This window comes from Penicillium pulvis, assembly GCF_028828015.1.
Source record: "Penicillium pulvis strain IBT 33274 chromosome Unknown contig_10_segment0_segment0, whole genome shotgun sequence".
Classification (NCBI taxonomy): domain Eukaryota; kingdom Fungi; phylum Ascomycota; class Eurotiomycetes; order Eurotiales; family Aspergillaceae; genus Penicillium; species Penicillium pulvis.
The window spans coordinates 2884424-2898503 of NW_026643071.1; the positions used below are offsets into that span (position 1 = coordinate 2884424).

The following is a 14080-nucleotide window of genomic DNA, read 5'->3' on the forward strand; positions in this document are numbered from 1 at the left end:
TGCTTCCACAGGGTATTATTTGTAAACCGCTCGAAAACGCCAAATGATGCCATGGCTTCTGCCATCTTCAAATTTGATCAAGAAGATCTCCCTCGTCCTGAGTTGGGCGCTTGTTTCCTAGTTCCTTGGGAACATGTCCTTCGATGGATCCTCCCAAAGCGTCCTCTGGCCGCCACTGCGGTGCGCTAGCAGACGGTCCAGACCCATGTTCTTTTTCGTTGATCTGGATGTCCACCCGCCCATCACGATGAAACACGGTATTGTCGCCACGCTCCAAAGCGAGCTCACGCGAGCGATCTGGATCTTGAATCTTTAGATTCTCCATGCCAGCAGTAACTTCCACAGCGGAAGAGCTTTCAGCCTTGGGTTGCTTCTGGCGTTTCGCACGAGCTTCTTCCAACAAGAGAATTCTCATGCTTCGGGTATCACTGGCACGCCTCTCCCAAACAGGCTCCTCAGCCAGTTGCACACGGATAAAGAGTGCCCGCTCTGCACACTCGTCTGAGCACCACTTTTCCAATTTCTCCCGAGGTACAATATCCATGCTGCGGCCACGGCCACCAGGCCCGCTTCCCTTGACGCCATATTTAAAGTGGAAAGTCTGACCCCGGGCGTTCGCCGACTCTTTGCGATTCTTTCGGGGACAAAGCCCATAACCACAAAGATCCTCATAGTTTCGCTCCATAATATAATTATCGTAATCGGTCGGTCGAAACGAGACCAGTGCAGATTTGAAAGTCCGGGCCTCCTCTGGTGAGGGTGAAGCCGGGTCCGCGGAGGAGGAAGCGGGGATGGCGAGGAGCTCGACCGTACGGTCTAGGATCATTTCTTCGGCATCTTTCTGGGCCTGAATCTGCTGCGCATGTTGCAGTGCGATATCCAAGTGACGTGAATTTGCGCCGGGTCGGCCCTGAAGGTATCTGTCTTGCTCTTCCTGTGACAAGGACGAGTGGTGTGGCGCTGGTTGTTCGGCGTTGACGGCGGCGTATGCAGAGGGGAGGGATGTTTTTAGGATTGATTTTGGAGGGCCTTGTGAAGGTGCCATGATTTTGAGCAATTTGAGTTTGATATTCAGCTATATCGACACTGTGTGGGTGAGATATGAGAAAGGAAGAAGTACAGAGCAAGAGGAAGGAAATTATGGTTCGCGGGTCTTTGGTCCCAAAAAACGGAGGAACGGGAACCAGCAATGAAACCCCGGGATTTGTGAGGCGATGATGTCGCCAATAAGAGTCACGACACTTCACCCACGCATTGGGCTGCAGCGGGGCTTAGCTTGGGTATAGATAGATCTATCTTAATCTATAACAAAGGCCTTGATTGTTTCCCCTAATCAGAGGATTAGACTACATACGTAGACCTACTACGTGGTTGGAAGGCTAGTTGCATTACCTCATAGGAGCTATGTGAGCTTACCTTCCCATATGTAAATTAACCACACGGTAATCGACATTGCCCAAGGACAGATCGGAATCTGCCCTTTTCTGAACAACTGTTTATACCATATGTGTGTACCCTGGTTCAGTTGCTTGCTTGTTAGCCGCCGATCGTCAGTGGAGCCTCTGTTCCCTCATCCCGCCAAGTGACGACCACCTCACCTTCCCTTCTTTCCACCTCCCCCCTCTCGCCCCAACTGTGTCCTTTTTGCACTCGATCATCCTCGTGCATCGATTTGCAATTCGTGATTCTGCTTAGGGTGATCGATACTCTTTGACTGTGTACGTTCCCTTTTCAAACGGCCCCTCTTCATCTCCTCCAACCCCCTCATCTCCGACCTACTAGGCATCCGTTGTGTCCCACGCTGACCGACTCTTCGGCCTTTAGGCCCAAAAAATTGTTTCCCCCACAAAGTCAAACAACCGCTGCATGCTGCACGTACTGGAGCTGGTGCTCGGCTTTGTATAGTTCTCGCCCGGTTGCCGTTACACACTTGTTGTTTAGCGTTGTCTTTACCTACGTCCCCGTGAACGAGGTCGATTTGCCAGATGTCCAACCCGCCTTTCACGGTCCGAGCGGTCTTCGAGTATGCTTCGGGCCACGATGACGACCTTAGCTTCCCAATCGGTCAGATCGTAACCGTCACCTCCGAGGAGGATGCCGAGTGGTACAATGGCGAATACACAGACAGCTCTGGAGCCAAGCAAGAGGGTATTTTTCCCAAGAACTTCGTCGAACGATATGAACCTCCGGCACCTCCGCGGCCAGCACGCCCTACCAGAGCAAAGAAGGAGCCTGAGCCTGCGCCTGCGCCAGTGGAAGCTCCCGTGGCTGTGCCTGAGAGCCCGGTCCAAACAGAACCCGAGGTAACGGCGCAACCCGAGGAAGAACAAGAGGAACCCGAAACAGCCCCCCAACCACCTGCTGCTCCCAGGGCTCCGATCCTGCCTTCAAGCTCTCCCACTCCAGCTGTGGAGGTTCCGTCCTCGCCCCCTCAGCCTACTCCGGCCCCCGCTCCCGTTCATGCTGCGGCCCCCGCCCCGCCTCCGGCGAAGGCATCTACAAAGCCCCCACCACCGGCTGTGGGAGAGAAGCCTGCAGGAAACTCGTTCAAAGACCGAATTGCTGCATTCAACAGATCCGCTGCCGCGCCAATTGCACCTATCAAGCCTGGCGGTCAACAGCCGTCCTCCTTTGTCAAGAAGCAGTTTGTTGCTCCGCCTCCAAGCAAGGACTCCTTCGTGCCTCCGCCGCGGGAGCCTGCTGCCAAAATTTATAAGAGAGAGGAGGACCCGGAGGTTAAGGAACAACTTTCTCGGGAACCCCCTGTTTCTGAAAGCCGACCCCCACCCCCGCCGCCGGCACAGGAGGGCGAGGAAGGCGCAGAGGATCAGCCAAAGCCTACCAGCCTGAAGGACCGAATAGCTCTACTTCAAAAGCAGCAGCTTGAACAAGCTCAGCGCCATGCCGAGGCTGCTCAAAAGAAAGAGAAGCCGAAGCCTCCGAAGAAGGCTGTCGAGCAGCCTATTGAGCAGCCTGTGGAAGCTGCCGCTGCCGGAGCCGCTGCCGAAGACGACGAGGATGAAGAACAGGTGTCTTCTCCTGTTGAAGCTATGCCAGTCCCCCGAGACCCCAGTGTTGATACCTTGAGAGCCAAAGCTCCTCCCACCATGCCCCCTCCATTTTCACCCCAGGAAGAGATCGCCAGCGAATCGAATGACGCAGACTACTCTGCCGCCGCAGACTCCGAGGATGCTGGAGAGACTTCTACCAGCAGAGATGATGATGAGGAGCGCTCACGTCAAGCTCCAGTCCCGCCAGCCCACACTGCTGAGCAGAAGGATGAATCAGAGGATGCCGACGAAGAGGAAGAAGAGGAGGAGGAAATGGACCCTGAAACTAGACGCAGAATGGAGCTTCGTAATCGAATGGCCAAAATGAGTGGTGGTATGGGTATGATGGGACTTTTTGGTCCCCCAGGTGGCATGCCCGGCATGGGTGCTCCTGCTCCTGCACCTCGCAAGCCTAAGACTCCTGGTGAGTCAGAGAAGAGGCTTGCTGAGCCTGAACCAACGTCCCCAGGCCATGCTCCGCCGGTACCAATGATTCCCCTTCCTGGAATGAACATCGGCACCAGACCAGGCCCGCCTGCCGGTGTTGAGAAGGAAGAAGAGGAGCCTTTGGCAACTCCTATCAGGGAACAACATGCCCCACAGGAAGTGGCAGACGTCGAAGATATTGTCCACGAAGGTGCGCCCCCACTTTCTTCTATCGAACGTCCTCCTGCTCCCCCCTCCCGTGGTAAGTGATAATTCCTTAGACAACCTTTAAAAGACATATCTGATTATTTGCCAGAACGAGCTGCGCCTCCCCCACCTTTGGACTCTCGACCCATTCCACCACCCGTGCCTACGGAGCAGTTAGCTTCCCCTCCCCCAGTCCCCGGAAGTAGGTTCCTGTTATAGCGAAAGCCACTCTTTTGACACGCAACAAAAGTCTGACAAAAGATCTTTAGGCCGTTCTCTCCCTCCTTTTTCCAGGCCATCAGGCGTTGATGCCGGCAATGAATCCGATGATGAATTGTCTGTGCATGCAAACAACCTTTCCTTGGAGTCTGTTGCAGGTGTTCCCCCGCCTGTGCCTGCTCATGCTGACAGTATTGATTCTCGTCGTTCCTCGACATATGATGCACAACCTCCCCTGCCTCCGACGTCACCTGCCGAAAAGAGAGCTAGTCGCCCACCTCCCCCAGTTCCATCAAACCCGCCCATGCCACCGGCGCAGAGCCGTGCCCCACCTCCTCCACCTCCAAACCAGCCACGCCGGCGATCCACTGCGGATAGTCGCGGTAGTGCCATCTCCGCCCCCCGCCAGGCTGGAGATGATGTTGAAGGAGAAGTGACAGAATACGATGGCGACTACGACACTGATATTGCGTCCGGTGTCAAGCACAAGGACGCACTGAGAGCCCATGAGCGTGACTCCAGCTTTGATGAGGGCATGATGACTGATGAGTATTCTCTTCAATCCCCTCGCAGCCCTCCGGAATCCCGTCCTCCTCCACCTCTTCCTCCAACTGCTGCTCCAAGGGGAGTCCCGCCTCTACCTCCAAGCCAGCCTCCTCGCAATGCTAGAGCCTCTATGGATACACCTCGAGGACCACCTCCGCCCCCACCGGGCAGAGAGCCATCGTACGGCGGAGATGACGAATATGACCCCTTCAATTATGTCGAGCCTAGGCACGGATTGCCTACACCTCCGGCGCCTCCCAGTGGTCGCCCAGAGGCACCGCCTCCTCTTCCCCCACAACCGCCAGCGAGAGAGAGCTTCGATGATTTGTATGATGTATCTCCCGTACAAAGCCCCACAAATGAGGCCCCGCCTGTACCGATGTCTCAAAAGCGTGCATCTCTAGCCCCATTGCCTCCCCCATCCCAGGCCCCAGCTATGCCGTCGCCTTCTGCGGCACGCAGCACGCGCCCTTCAATGGACATGACAAGAGGCCCGGCCAATATCCGGCGTTCTATGGATGTTTCTCGCCCGTCCATTGATCAAGGCTTCATTGCCACGGACATAGATTATGCGGAAAGCACCCTTTGGTGGACCCAGCCCAACACCCCGCCGCCGTCCCTCCAAAATCGAAAGGACATACTCTTTGAGGTTGAGGAGTCGTCTTCCTCCAAACGCGGTGGTAAGACGACTGTGTCCAAGGACATCTATATCCTCTTCATGGACTACTCCCAGACCGTTATAGCAGCTCAGTTTGATCCCAGAGACCCTGCAGATGTCTCCTTGGAGCAACGTCACGAGCCACCTCCACTTCAACCCCGTCAAGATCAGTTGGAGCAGGCACACAACCAAATTGGTATCCGCATCTCCGAGTCCATCAACTCCTACCAAAACTCTACTGTAGGAGATGGTACACCTTTCGGTCTGGTTCAGCATCTTCTGAACCCTCTTGCTGATGCATTGCTTCCTGTTGGCACTCGGGCGTACGGTGCTTTGGTTTACTCAAATTTGGCAAATGCGTCGGTTTCACAGAATGACGAGATCCGCGCTGGTGATATTGTAAGCTTCCGCAATGCTCGGTTCCAAGGCCACCGTGGCACTATGCACCAGAAGTACAGCTCTGAGGTTGGCAAGCCTGACCACGTTGGCATTGTTGTGGATTGGGATGGTACCAAGAAGAAGATCCGGGCCTGGGAGCAAGGGCGCGAGAGCAAAAAGGTGAAGATGGAGAGCTTCAAGCTCAATGACATGCGCAGTGGTGAGTGCAAAGTCTGGCGAGTTATGCCACGTAGCTGGGTTGGTTGGGAAAACAACAAATAAACAAGGAATACGCACCGCCGTGTCCCAGGCATCCCACGCAACGAAACGAGTCTTTTCTTTTCCTTTCTAGATTGGGTGGGTCGTGTATGAGTTAGGGTTGATACTTCCTCTTCCTCTCTTACTTTTTTTCCATCTTGTTCTTTGACTTTTCTCGATCATCCCGCTTATGTGCTAATGAGGAAGAGGCGGGATGGTTCTCTTTTTTTTTGTTTGGAGAATTGAGCGAGCGTGCACTCTTTTTCTCTCATCTAGGCAGATGAACTTTGTTTCTGCTCTGTATGCCTTTCCTCACCTATTCTTCTTTGCCTGTACCTATTTGCAATGTATCCATCTTTCTATTCGAGATAAGTCTTCTTTTGTAGGCATTATCTTCAAAGTAAACGTATGCAACCTTAAAATTAGGGCACCAATCACATGATAAGTTCCCGCAGATGCCCTAGGCGACAAACGCGCCTTCCATAACTATCGGGCAGCATCTCTCGACGTTTCAACCTCCATCATCTCTTTTCCCCGAACTTTCTACTATCGTCGCAAACATGGGTGGTGATCTGAACCTGAAGAAGTACGTTAATTGTGACTGCATATTCTCTTACTTTCCGACAAGAAATACAACATCTTCCGCAAAATCGAGACAAATCACTAATACATCACTAGGTCATGGCACCCATCGCTGATGCGCAATCAAGAGCGCGTATGGTCAGAAGAACAGAAAGCGCTCGAGGAGCGCAAACGGATCGACCAACTCCGCCGCGAACGTGAAGAAGAGCGCCAGATCCAAGAGTTGCAGCGCCTCCAAGAAGCATCCGGCAAGCAGAAGACCCAGAACCGCGTTGATTGGATGTACCAGGCACCTTCGAACGCAACAGGACAATACTCGGAAGAGATGGAAGGATATCTGCTTGGAAAGCGACGGATCGATGGCATTCTGCTGAAGAAGGACACCGACAACAAAAAATTGGAGAAAGGCGCAGATCTTGTTGGTGCAAATGCGGCGGCGGCGGGACCATCTATTGGTTCGGCGCGTGACACTATGGCGAAGGTGATGGCCGACCCGCTATTTGAAGTTAAGAAGAGGGAGCAGGCGGCCTACGAGGCCATGGTCAAAGAGACTATGAAGCGGAAGGAGAGAGAAGAGAGGCGAGGTGGTGAACGGAATCACGAGCATGAGAGGGAGCGGAGACATCGCGATCGTGATTCAAATCGCAGACGGGATGAGGCGGAGGATAATTCAAGACGTCCATCTCATCGTTCTTCACATCGACGTCGGTCCAGATCACCTGCTGAGGGGGAGAGGTCTTCGCGCAGACATCGCAGCGAGAAGGATCGCGATGACCGCGATCGGAAAGATGATAGAGGTCATGAACGAACCCGGGGAGAGGATCGGGATCGTCGAGGCCACGAGGGGCGAACTCGCCGTGACGACCGGGACCGAGACCGCGATCAAGGCCGCCGTGAGTACCGAGAGAGAAGGGATTCATACCCAAGCCGTCGCAACGACCGGGATGACAGACGGGATCGTGATCGTAAGCCGGACGTCGACAACGACCGTGCCAGGTCTCCACGACGCTCTCCTCGCCGACGCAGCCCTTCACCACGCCCGACTCAAGACCGCAATGGCCGCGCCCACGACCAAGACAGCCGTCGGGACTACCCTCGACGCAACGACAACTTCAATAGTAGACGGGAGAACTTTGGCCGACAGCCTCGCCCTGCACAGCCCAATACTGATCCCAAGGCACTGGAAGAGGAGCGTGTCCGCAAGCTAGCAGAGATGCAATCCAACGCTACTGAGCTGGAGTCAGATCGGCAACAGCGTATCGCTGATATCGACAAGAAGGAAGAGACACAGAGGGAAGCTGATGACCGACAGCGATCTGACCGTGGTGCGTTCATGTCCCAGGTACACAAGCGTGTGCAAGAGGATAGTCTTGATGAGCGAATCCGTCGTAGTCGTGGTGGATTGTCGAAGATGGATGAAGAGTAAGATTTGGATTCCGGTCAGAATGGGTTATCCAATCATGCGTTATTCTCTATGTCGTGAATCATTACAAGCCCTATATGAACCTGGGTTTATTCATGTATTTAGTCGTTTCTATCTTAGCGGTGATATCCAATCTTGAACCCTAGTATATCTTTACTCCTTTATACTTGCACTCATTCAAAAGAAAGCGGGGCTAAGACCGGTATATAGTAAATCGAAGTATCAAACGAATAAACAAGAATAATAAAGATTAAGTATCCGTCCACTCCCTATGCTTATCAACCCAAAAGGCATGAGATGTCACGCTATCTACAATTACAACCTTATTCCAGTCCCAGCACATATCCATACTGGGAGACTACAGCAGCAACAGCTCACCCGTAGCTGCACCACCAGCCAACTGCGGCTGATACACCTGCTGCGAGTTCTGCGTCACAACATATTGTGTCTGAACACCACCACCGCCTACATCGCCATCGTCACGACCACCTAGGTTCATAGAGGCCATCTGTTGAGAACCGATATTGTTGAAGTAGGAATCTGCCGCGTTGATAGCGGCAGAGTTTGGACTCAGACCGCCCGGAACAGGGTTTGCGCTGACGGGGAATGTAGGAGGGGGAGGAGCGTTGACAGGACTGATGGGGTTACCCGTTGTAATGATTGTGGCTAGACCACTGTTGCTCGTTGAGGTAGCGGCAAGGCTAGCGGCTGGAGGATTGTATTCGAGCATGTTGGCTGTGCCATCTTCGATGCGGGGCCTTTGCAGCGCCGGACTGGGTTGCAGGCGGCGGGGTCGTGCAGCGCGGAAGACCTGGTGGATTGGCTTGAGGTAGACGGTTGCCAAAGTACCGACGTTGAGACAGAGCTCTTCCAATGTGCGAGGGTCGAGCTTCTCGCTTTCGGCTGTGATTGGTGGCTTTTGGCCCATGACTACTTGCTTGGCTGTTGCTGGGTCGGTGGATAACAGACGCCAGTACATGTAGCCACGATCTCGAAGGTCAGGGTCATCAGTCTCTTCAGTACACCATTTCAAGACTTGGGGAACGAGCTGTTGGCCCTTGGTCGGCCGCTGGATGAAAAGCTTCACTGTGGCCGTGAGCAGAGCCAGCTGCACTTCGACCGTTTCGTCGTGGAAGGTAGCCAGGTAATCCTGGAGAAGGCCGTCGGAGTTCTCAATTCGGTCTGCATACTGGCCAATGATCCAGATAACGGCTGCCTTGGCTTCGGGCTCGTCAAGATCGTCAATATTGCTAATCACGTGGCCAATAATGCCCTCGTACTGGTTGGGATATTTCCGGAAGATGTTGCGAATCACAACGGTGGCTTCCTGCACAATGTATGGGATCTTGGCGTCAACCAATTCAAGTAATGTTTCGATACATTGCCGTGCTGCTGATTCGATTTTGATGGCAAGCTTTCCAATGGCACGAACTGCCTTACGTACGAAATGCACGTCAATTTCGGTGGCATACCTGGTGGACAATTAGTACGAGTGGAAAAGCAGAGACATAGAGGAATTGACTTACTCTCGAAGCTCTGCCAGGACCACAGAGATGTTATCTTTCGTGGTCAACATGAACATCAACTCCAACTTAGTCACTTTGACGTAGATGGGGTCGTTGTAGTTGCAGAAGAAAACGCGAATATCGTTGCGAAGGACTTCTGGCCTCTTCTGAAGAATCAGAATGGCATTGCGCAGGGCCAAGTATTGAACCTCTGGGGGCTTGGCGAGGAGAGTAACGAGGGGCGGTGACATTTTCTTGCTTAATGAGGTGATGTGCTTTTCGTCGGAAATATAGTTCATTAGATAAAGAAGAACTCGGCAGGACGTAAGAACGACTGCAGAATTCGAGTGAGATAGCCGTGGGGCAATTCGCTCCGCCAGTAGAAGTGCTTCAGCAGTATCCTGGGGCACATATGACATTAAAGCTTCAAGAATGTAGGTTTGACCCCATCTAGACAACTGTTAGCATGCTTATGGAAATCTGTGGCAGAATGAGAGTCATACTCGGAACAGTCCGCCAGGATTGAAACCAGCTTTGAAGCACTGGTGTAGTCGATAGTCAGTGAGATCGATTCGCTGCGACCCCAAATATCCACCAAAGAAGCCAACACACTGGAGACAACGGTTGGATTCTCATCCTTGAGCATGCGATTTAAGCGATCTATCAGATCCGAGTTCTCGACCATCTTCTTGTCATGCTCGTACAGCTTAGCAACACAGAAAGCAGCTGTCTTGCGAACATATGGGTCGTTGTCCTGCATGAGGCGCTTGAGGGGTTGGAAGGTTGCTTCGACAAACTCGCGCACGTGGATGTATGAAATGGTTCGCAGAGCAAGGGCTCGCACAAGAGGATTGTTATCTCCCATGTCCTATGGATCTGATCAGCCATCTGTCGACATTAATTTCTTATCACAGGCTAACGCCATACCTCGACCAAAGTGGGCAGCGCCTTCAACGCGGCCTCCGGTTTCATTCTTGAATAGTTCACCAAAAACAAAAAGCACCTAGAGCGCAAGTCAGTAATGAGCTTCCAGGAGGCCACAAGGCCGCTCCTTTTCTAACATACATTTTCTTGATTTCCAAGCTCGGTAGGTTCATGCACTCGATAACGTCGGGGAACAGCGCAACCATATCGTTATTGCTCATAGTCATGTTGGCGACGATCTTCTTGAGGGCGATCTTCTTGGCGGAGTAGTTCTTGTCCTTCTTGCCTCCGCTTTGAAGCTCAGTTCGCAGCTCGGCGACCTTGCCCTGTGGAGTGCGCGAAAAGCGTGAGCTATATCCTGGAGGATACGGGGCAAACCCGATAAACATGCCGGACTCGTGGGTGGGGGGATTTCAGTGTAGAAAGGCAGATAGCAAAAGCCAAGCGCTATAAACCGCAAGGGTCATCGCATTTAAGGCGCAAGGTGTATGATGTGCGGGGAAGAGGGGAAAGTCACTTTAGGACTTTTGATGGAGGATCAGACGATAAGAGATGGTACGTACCCTAGCGAATAGTTTCGCATCTCCCCCAGAACTCATGGCTGCGGTGTGGACGAATCGCAGGGGATTCTGTGGCGGTTTCTTCTTCGTAGGTTTGGCTCTAGCGTCGGTCCAATCAATCACATGCGAATTGAGTTACGATAGTCGATCGAACAAGATTGGATACGGGAGGTAAGATATCGAGGTTCGACTTGGGGCAAATCTGGAAGGAAAAGATCGAGACGAAGGTGTATTTCGTAGGTGTAGGATGTAAGCGTCGAGAAAAGGGCGCGGCTTTTTCACTGCGCCACGGTGGGTTCAAGGGATTCGGAGACAGCGGAAATCATCGATTGGACATGATCAAATACAAAAACCCGCACAGAAGGTATCTGCAAGCCGCAGAATTGGAGTTTGGGGTGGAAAGGTGACAAGTTCAGGAGAGAAAGGAGAATCTAGGATTCAAGGCGGAGTGGAGTGGGAGCTGCGGAGGGAACCCGTCGCACGCCCCCGTCATCCTTTCCCACTTTTCGACCTCCACCACATCCATCTGCGACACCATCACCTCTATATCGCATCATGTCGTCGCCTCTTCCTCCTCCACCCCCGCCGCAATGGGTAGTCGCGCTGAACTCCCCCATGCCACGTCCCACCAAAGCTGCCACTAGCATCCAGGATCCACCAGGCTTCTCCAGCACCCGGGGAGGTAAACAGGTGAGAGCCCTCCTACTCTAGACCCCACCCTCTATGGCTTCACAGTAGGACTCTAACAAATCACTAGCAGAAGCAGCAGCAGAAACAACCTACCGAGAAGAAACCCGAAGAGACCGATGCCCTGAAGCTCAAGAAGGCGTGGGAGATCGCCATCGCCCCATCCAAGCAGATCCCCATGAATGCGATCATGATGTACATGTCCGGAAACAGCCTTCAGATTTTCAGCATTATGATGGTCTTCATGCTGTTCAAGGGCCCTATCCAGGGTCTGATCAACACCAATGTCATGTTCGCCAAGTTCGATACTCCAACAACTCACGGACGCCTGTACGGGGTGAAGGCGGTTTATGTTCTTATGCAGTTGGGTCTACTGGCATTGGGAATCTGGAAAGTCAATGCGATGGGACTCTTGCCGTATGTTTTCAGCACATGGATATCTAAGACGGTTGATACTGACAGTTCTCTAGGACAACGAGATCGGATTGGCTTGCATGGGAATCGGAACGGCAACCTTTGGAGCAGGCTTATTTTGCTTTTAGGTGATACTCGCATTTTTATAGAGCGCTTGCAGGATATGGCAAATTGGCATCAGAAATTTGACTTGATTATGATTCAGGCCCTTTAATAAGGTGTACATTATGGACTGAAAACTGCAAAGAGGGTATTCATATGATTATATGCAAATGGTTCAAACGTAGTGGCGCTGAATATGTGCGATAATGCAATAATATGAGCGTCAAGGCTCAGCCGGATTTGACATTCTCCGATGTCTCATGCGGCGGACTGTCCAGCTTCTTGGAATGTTCTTTCAAACGACGCTCCTCGCGCCATTTCGGTCCTTGCCAAATCACGATAAGAAGTAACGGTGATGTACATAGCATCACAAGGGCAACAAAGGTAAAGCACCAGCCACGGCCCATGGATGACAACATGAGATCAACGACAGCCGTGGCACCAGCTCCGAGCAAACATCGGACAAAGTTATTGGCGGCAGTCGCCTTTGCAGCCTGTGTCGGATACAGATCCACTAGGAGGGTGCTGACAGTATTGAAAGAGCCCGTTAGAGAAAGTCCCATGACGAATAGAATGGTGGTCGGTGCAGCGAGATGGACACCATAATTCAAGCACCATCCAAAGGCCACGATACTCATGCTTCCAATCGTTAGCAGAGGGAATGCAATCTGAAGGCGCGCCTTTTCGATGGGGAAACTTCGCAGGTCTACGGTGCGGTTCTTGACCAGTGGAAAGTTCAGTTGCTTTGCCAGCCGGCGATAGTTGAAGTCCAAAAATTTGCCGTTTAGGATAGATGCAATGGTAGCCCCGAGGCCAAAAGGAATGTAGCACAGGCCAATTTGGAGATCGTCCAGCCCGTAAAGATCTTTGTAGATCGAGGGAATAGTGGCGCTGACATCGTAAAATCCGGCAAACAGAATCGCATTGGAGAGGAGAATGATGCTAGTGTCTTTTTGGAACACGATGGCGAGCGTTTTGAAGGGATTCGGAAAGCTTAGCTTCTGCTTTTTCGAACCGGCTGGAGACTCGATTCCTTCTGCCCTGGCTTTGCGGGTCTTGAGGTAGCTGATCAGAGACATATTCCACTTCTGCGGCGGTATAGACCCATCACCGACAATGCCGCGAGCAGTCTCGGGGAAGAAGATTAGGAATGGGACAAGGAAAGCACCTGCGAAAATGGTGAGGAACCAAAAGATCGCTCTCCATCCGAGATACTGAGCTAATAGACCGCCGATAACAGGGCCAACTGATGGGCCTAATAGTGAACCTGCGGTGACGAAGCCCATATATGAGCCTCGCTCAGCCACAGTAGCGACATCAGAAACGACGCCAGAGGACAGAGCAATAGTGGTGCTACTTCCTGCACTCTGTAAACACCGAAGGACAAACAAAGCAGCATAATTATTCTGCAGGGCCAAGCCAATATTGGCAGCAATGTAGATTGTAAAGCATAGAATGTAAGCTGGTCGTCTACCGGCCTTATCGGCAAAATCTCCGATGAACATCGGTGATAGGCCTTGGAAAATCTGTGCTCGGCATGTTAGCTTCATCGCCGAGACTAAGAATTTTTGGGAATTCTTGGATAGACAAACCATATAACTCGTTAAAGTGAGATTGATTAGTGAATTAGACACATGAAGATCCTTTGCTAGAGTATTCAAAGCTGGAAAGTAGATCTGTGAAGAGACTGGGGAGAAAAACCCCGCCCAAGAGGCTATAAACACGATAAAGCGCTTCTGGTTATGTGTAAAGACGGAGTAGTCGACAGTGCCGACATCGGTGTTATCTCCATGGTTTTGAGAGGTTTCTAGGTCAATCGTAGTAGATTTTTCCATGTCCACGAGACCTTAAGGAGGAAGTAGATATCGCAGGGAAATAACGATGGAATCGACAAACGAAACCCTGTTTATGCTGGCATGACTAACCTGCACGAGAGTAGTAGACCCTGACTTCAAAAAATCCAACCAATTGTGGTGTTCCAAGTGCCGAGTAACCGAAGCTTTTAAGAGCGCTTATCAGTCTCGGCTTAACTCCGGACCCTTACGTCCGTGCGACCGAAAACAGCTATCTTAAGTATCTACCTTTCTGCAATTGCTCAATCGCTCTTTTGTGGTCGGAGCAAAATCACTGGTATATTCAAG

General features: G+C 52.1%; 6 protein-coding genes across 6 annotated transcripts; 3 read left to right on the forward strand and 3 right to left on the reverse strand.

Moving 5' to 3' along the window:
• Positions 1 to 67: 67 nt before the first annotated feature.
• On the reverse strand, positions 68 to 1045 carry N7503_001103 (Rtr1/RPAP2 family protein phosphatase; the record flags this gene model as incomplete). Its single annotated transcript, XM_057060664.1, has 1 exon — positions 68 to 1045. The coding sequence occupies one exon, from the start codon at positions 1043 to 1045 to the stop codon at positions 68 to 70; it is 978 nt and encodes a 325-aa protein (XP_056927587.1).
• A 940-nt stretch (positions 1046 to 1985) lies between these two features.
• Positions 1986 to 5766, forward strand: N7503_001104 (SH3 domain protein; the record flags this gene model as incomplete). The annotated part of the gene is made up of 3 exons (XM_057060665.1): positions 1986 to 3738; positions 3793 to 3885; positions 3953 to 5766. 3 exons carry the CDS (start codon positions 1986 to 1988, stop codon positions 5764 to 5766), a joined length of 3660 nt encoding a protein of 1219 aa, XP_056927588.1.
• Positions 5767 to 6302: 536 nt separating this feature from the next.
• On the forward strand, positions 6303 to 7750 carry cwc25 (U2-type spliceosomal complex subunit CWC25; the record flags this gene model as incomplete). Its single annotated transcript, XM_057060666.1, has 2 exons — positions 6303 to 6328; positions 6421 to 7750. 2 exons carry the CDS (start codon positions 6303 to 6305, stop codon positions 7748 to 7750), a joined length of 1356 nt encoding a protein of 451 aa, XP_056927589.1.
• Positions 7751 to 8105: 355 nt separating this feature from the next.
• N7503_001106 (putative AP-2 adaptor complex subunit beta) lies at positions 8106 to 10775 on the reverse strand (the record flags this gene model as incomplete). Its single annotated transcript, XM_057060667.1, has 6 exons — positions 8106 to 9219; positions 9274 to 9702; positions 9756 to 10120; positions 10180 to 10255; positions 10318 to 10502; positions 10740 to 10775. The coding sequence occupies 6 exons, from the start codon at positions 10773 to 10775 to the stop codon at positions 8106 to 8108; spliced, it is 2205 nt and encodes a 734-aa protein (XP_056927590.1).
• Positions 10776 to 11148: 373 nt separating this feature from the next.
• N7503_001107 (ER membrane protein complex subunit 4) lies at positions 11149 to 12015 on the forward strand. The gene is made up of 3 exons (XM_057060668.1): positions 11149 to 11426; positions 11494 to 11840; positions 11894 to 12015. Exons 1-3 carry the CDS (start codon positions 11292 to 11294, stop codon positions 11967 to 11969), a joined length of 558 nt encoding a protein of 185 aa, XP_056927591.1. The 5' UTR covers positions 11149 to 11291; the 3' UTR covers positions 11970 to 12015.
• Positions 12016 to 12169: 154 nt separating this feature from the next.
• N7503_001108 (MFS transporter) lies at positions 12170 to 13774 on the reverse strand (the record flags this gene model as incomplete). Its single annotated transcript, XM_057060669.1, has 2 exons — positions 12170 to 13465; positions 13532 to 13774. 2 exons carry the CDS (start codon positions 13772 to 13774, stop codon positions 12170 to 12172), a joined length of 1539 nt encoding a protein of 512 aa, XP_056927592.1.
• Between the last annotated feature and the right edge of the window lie 306 nt (positions 13775 to 14080).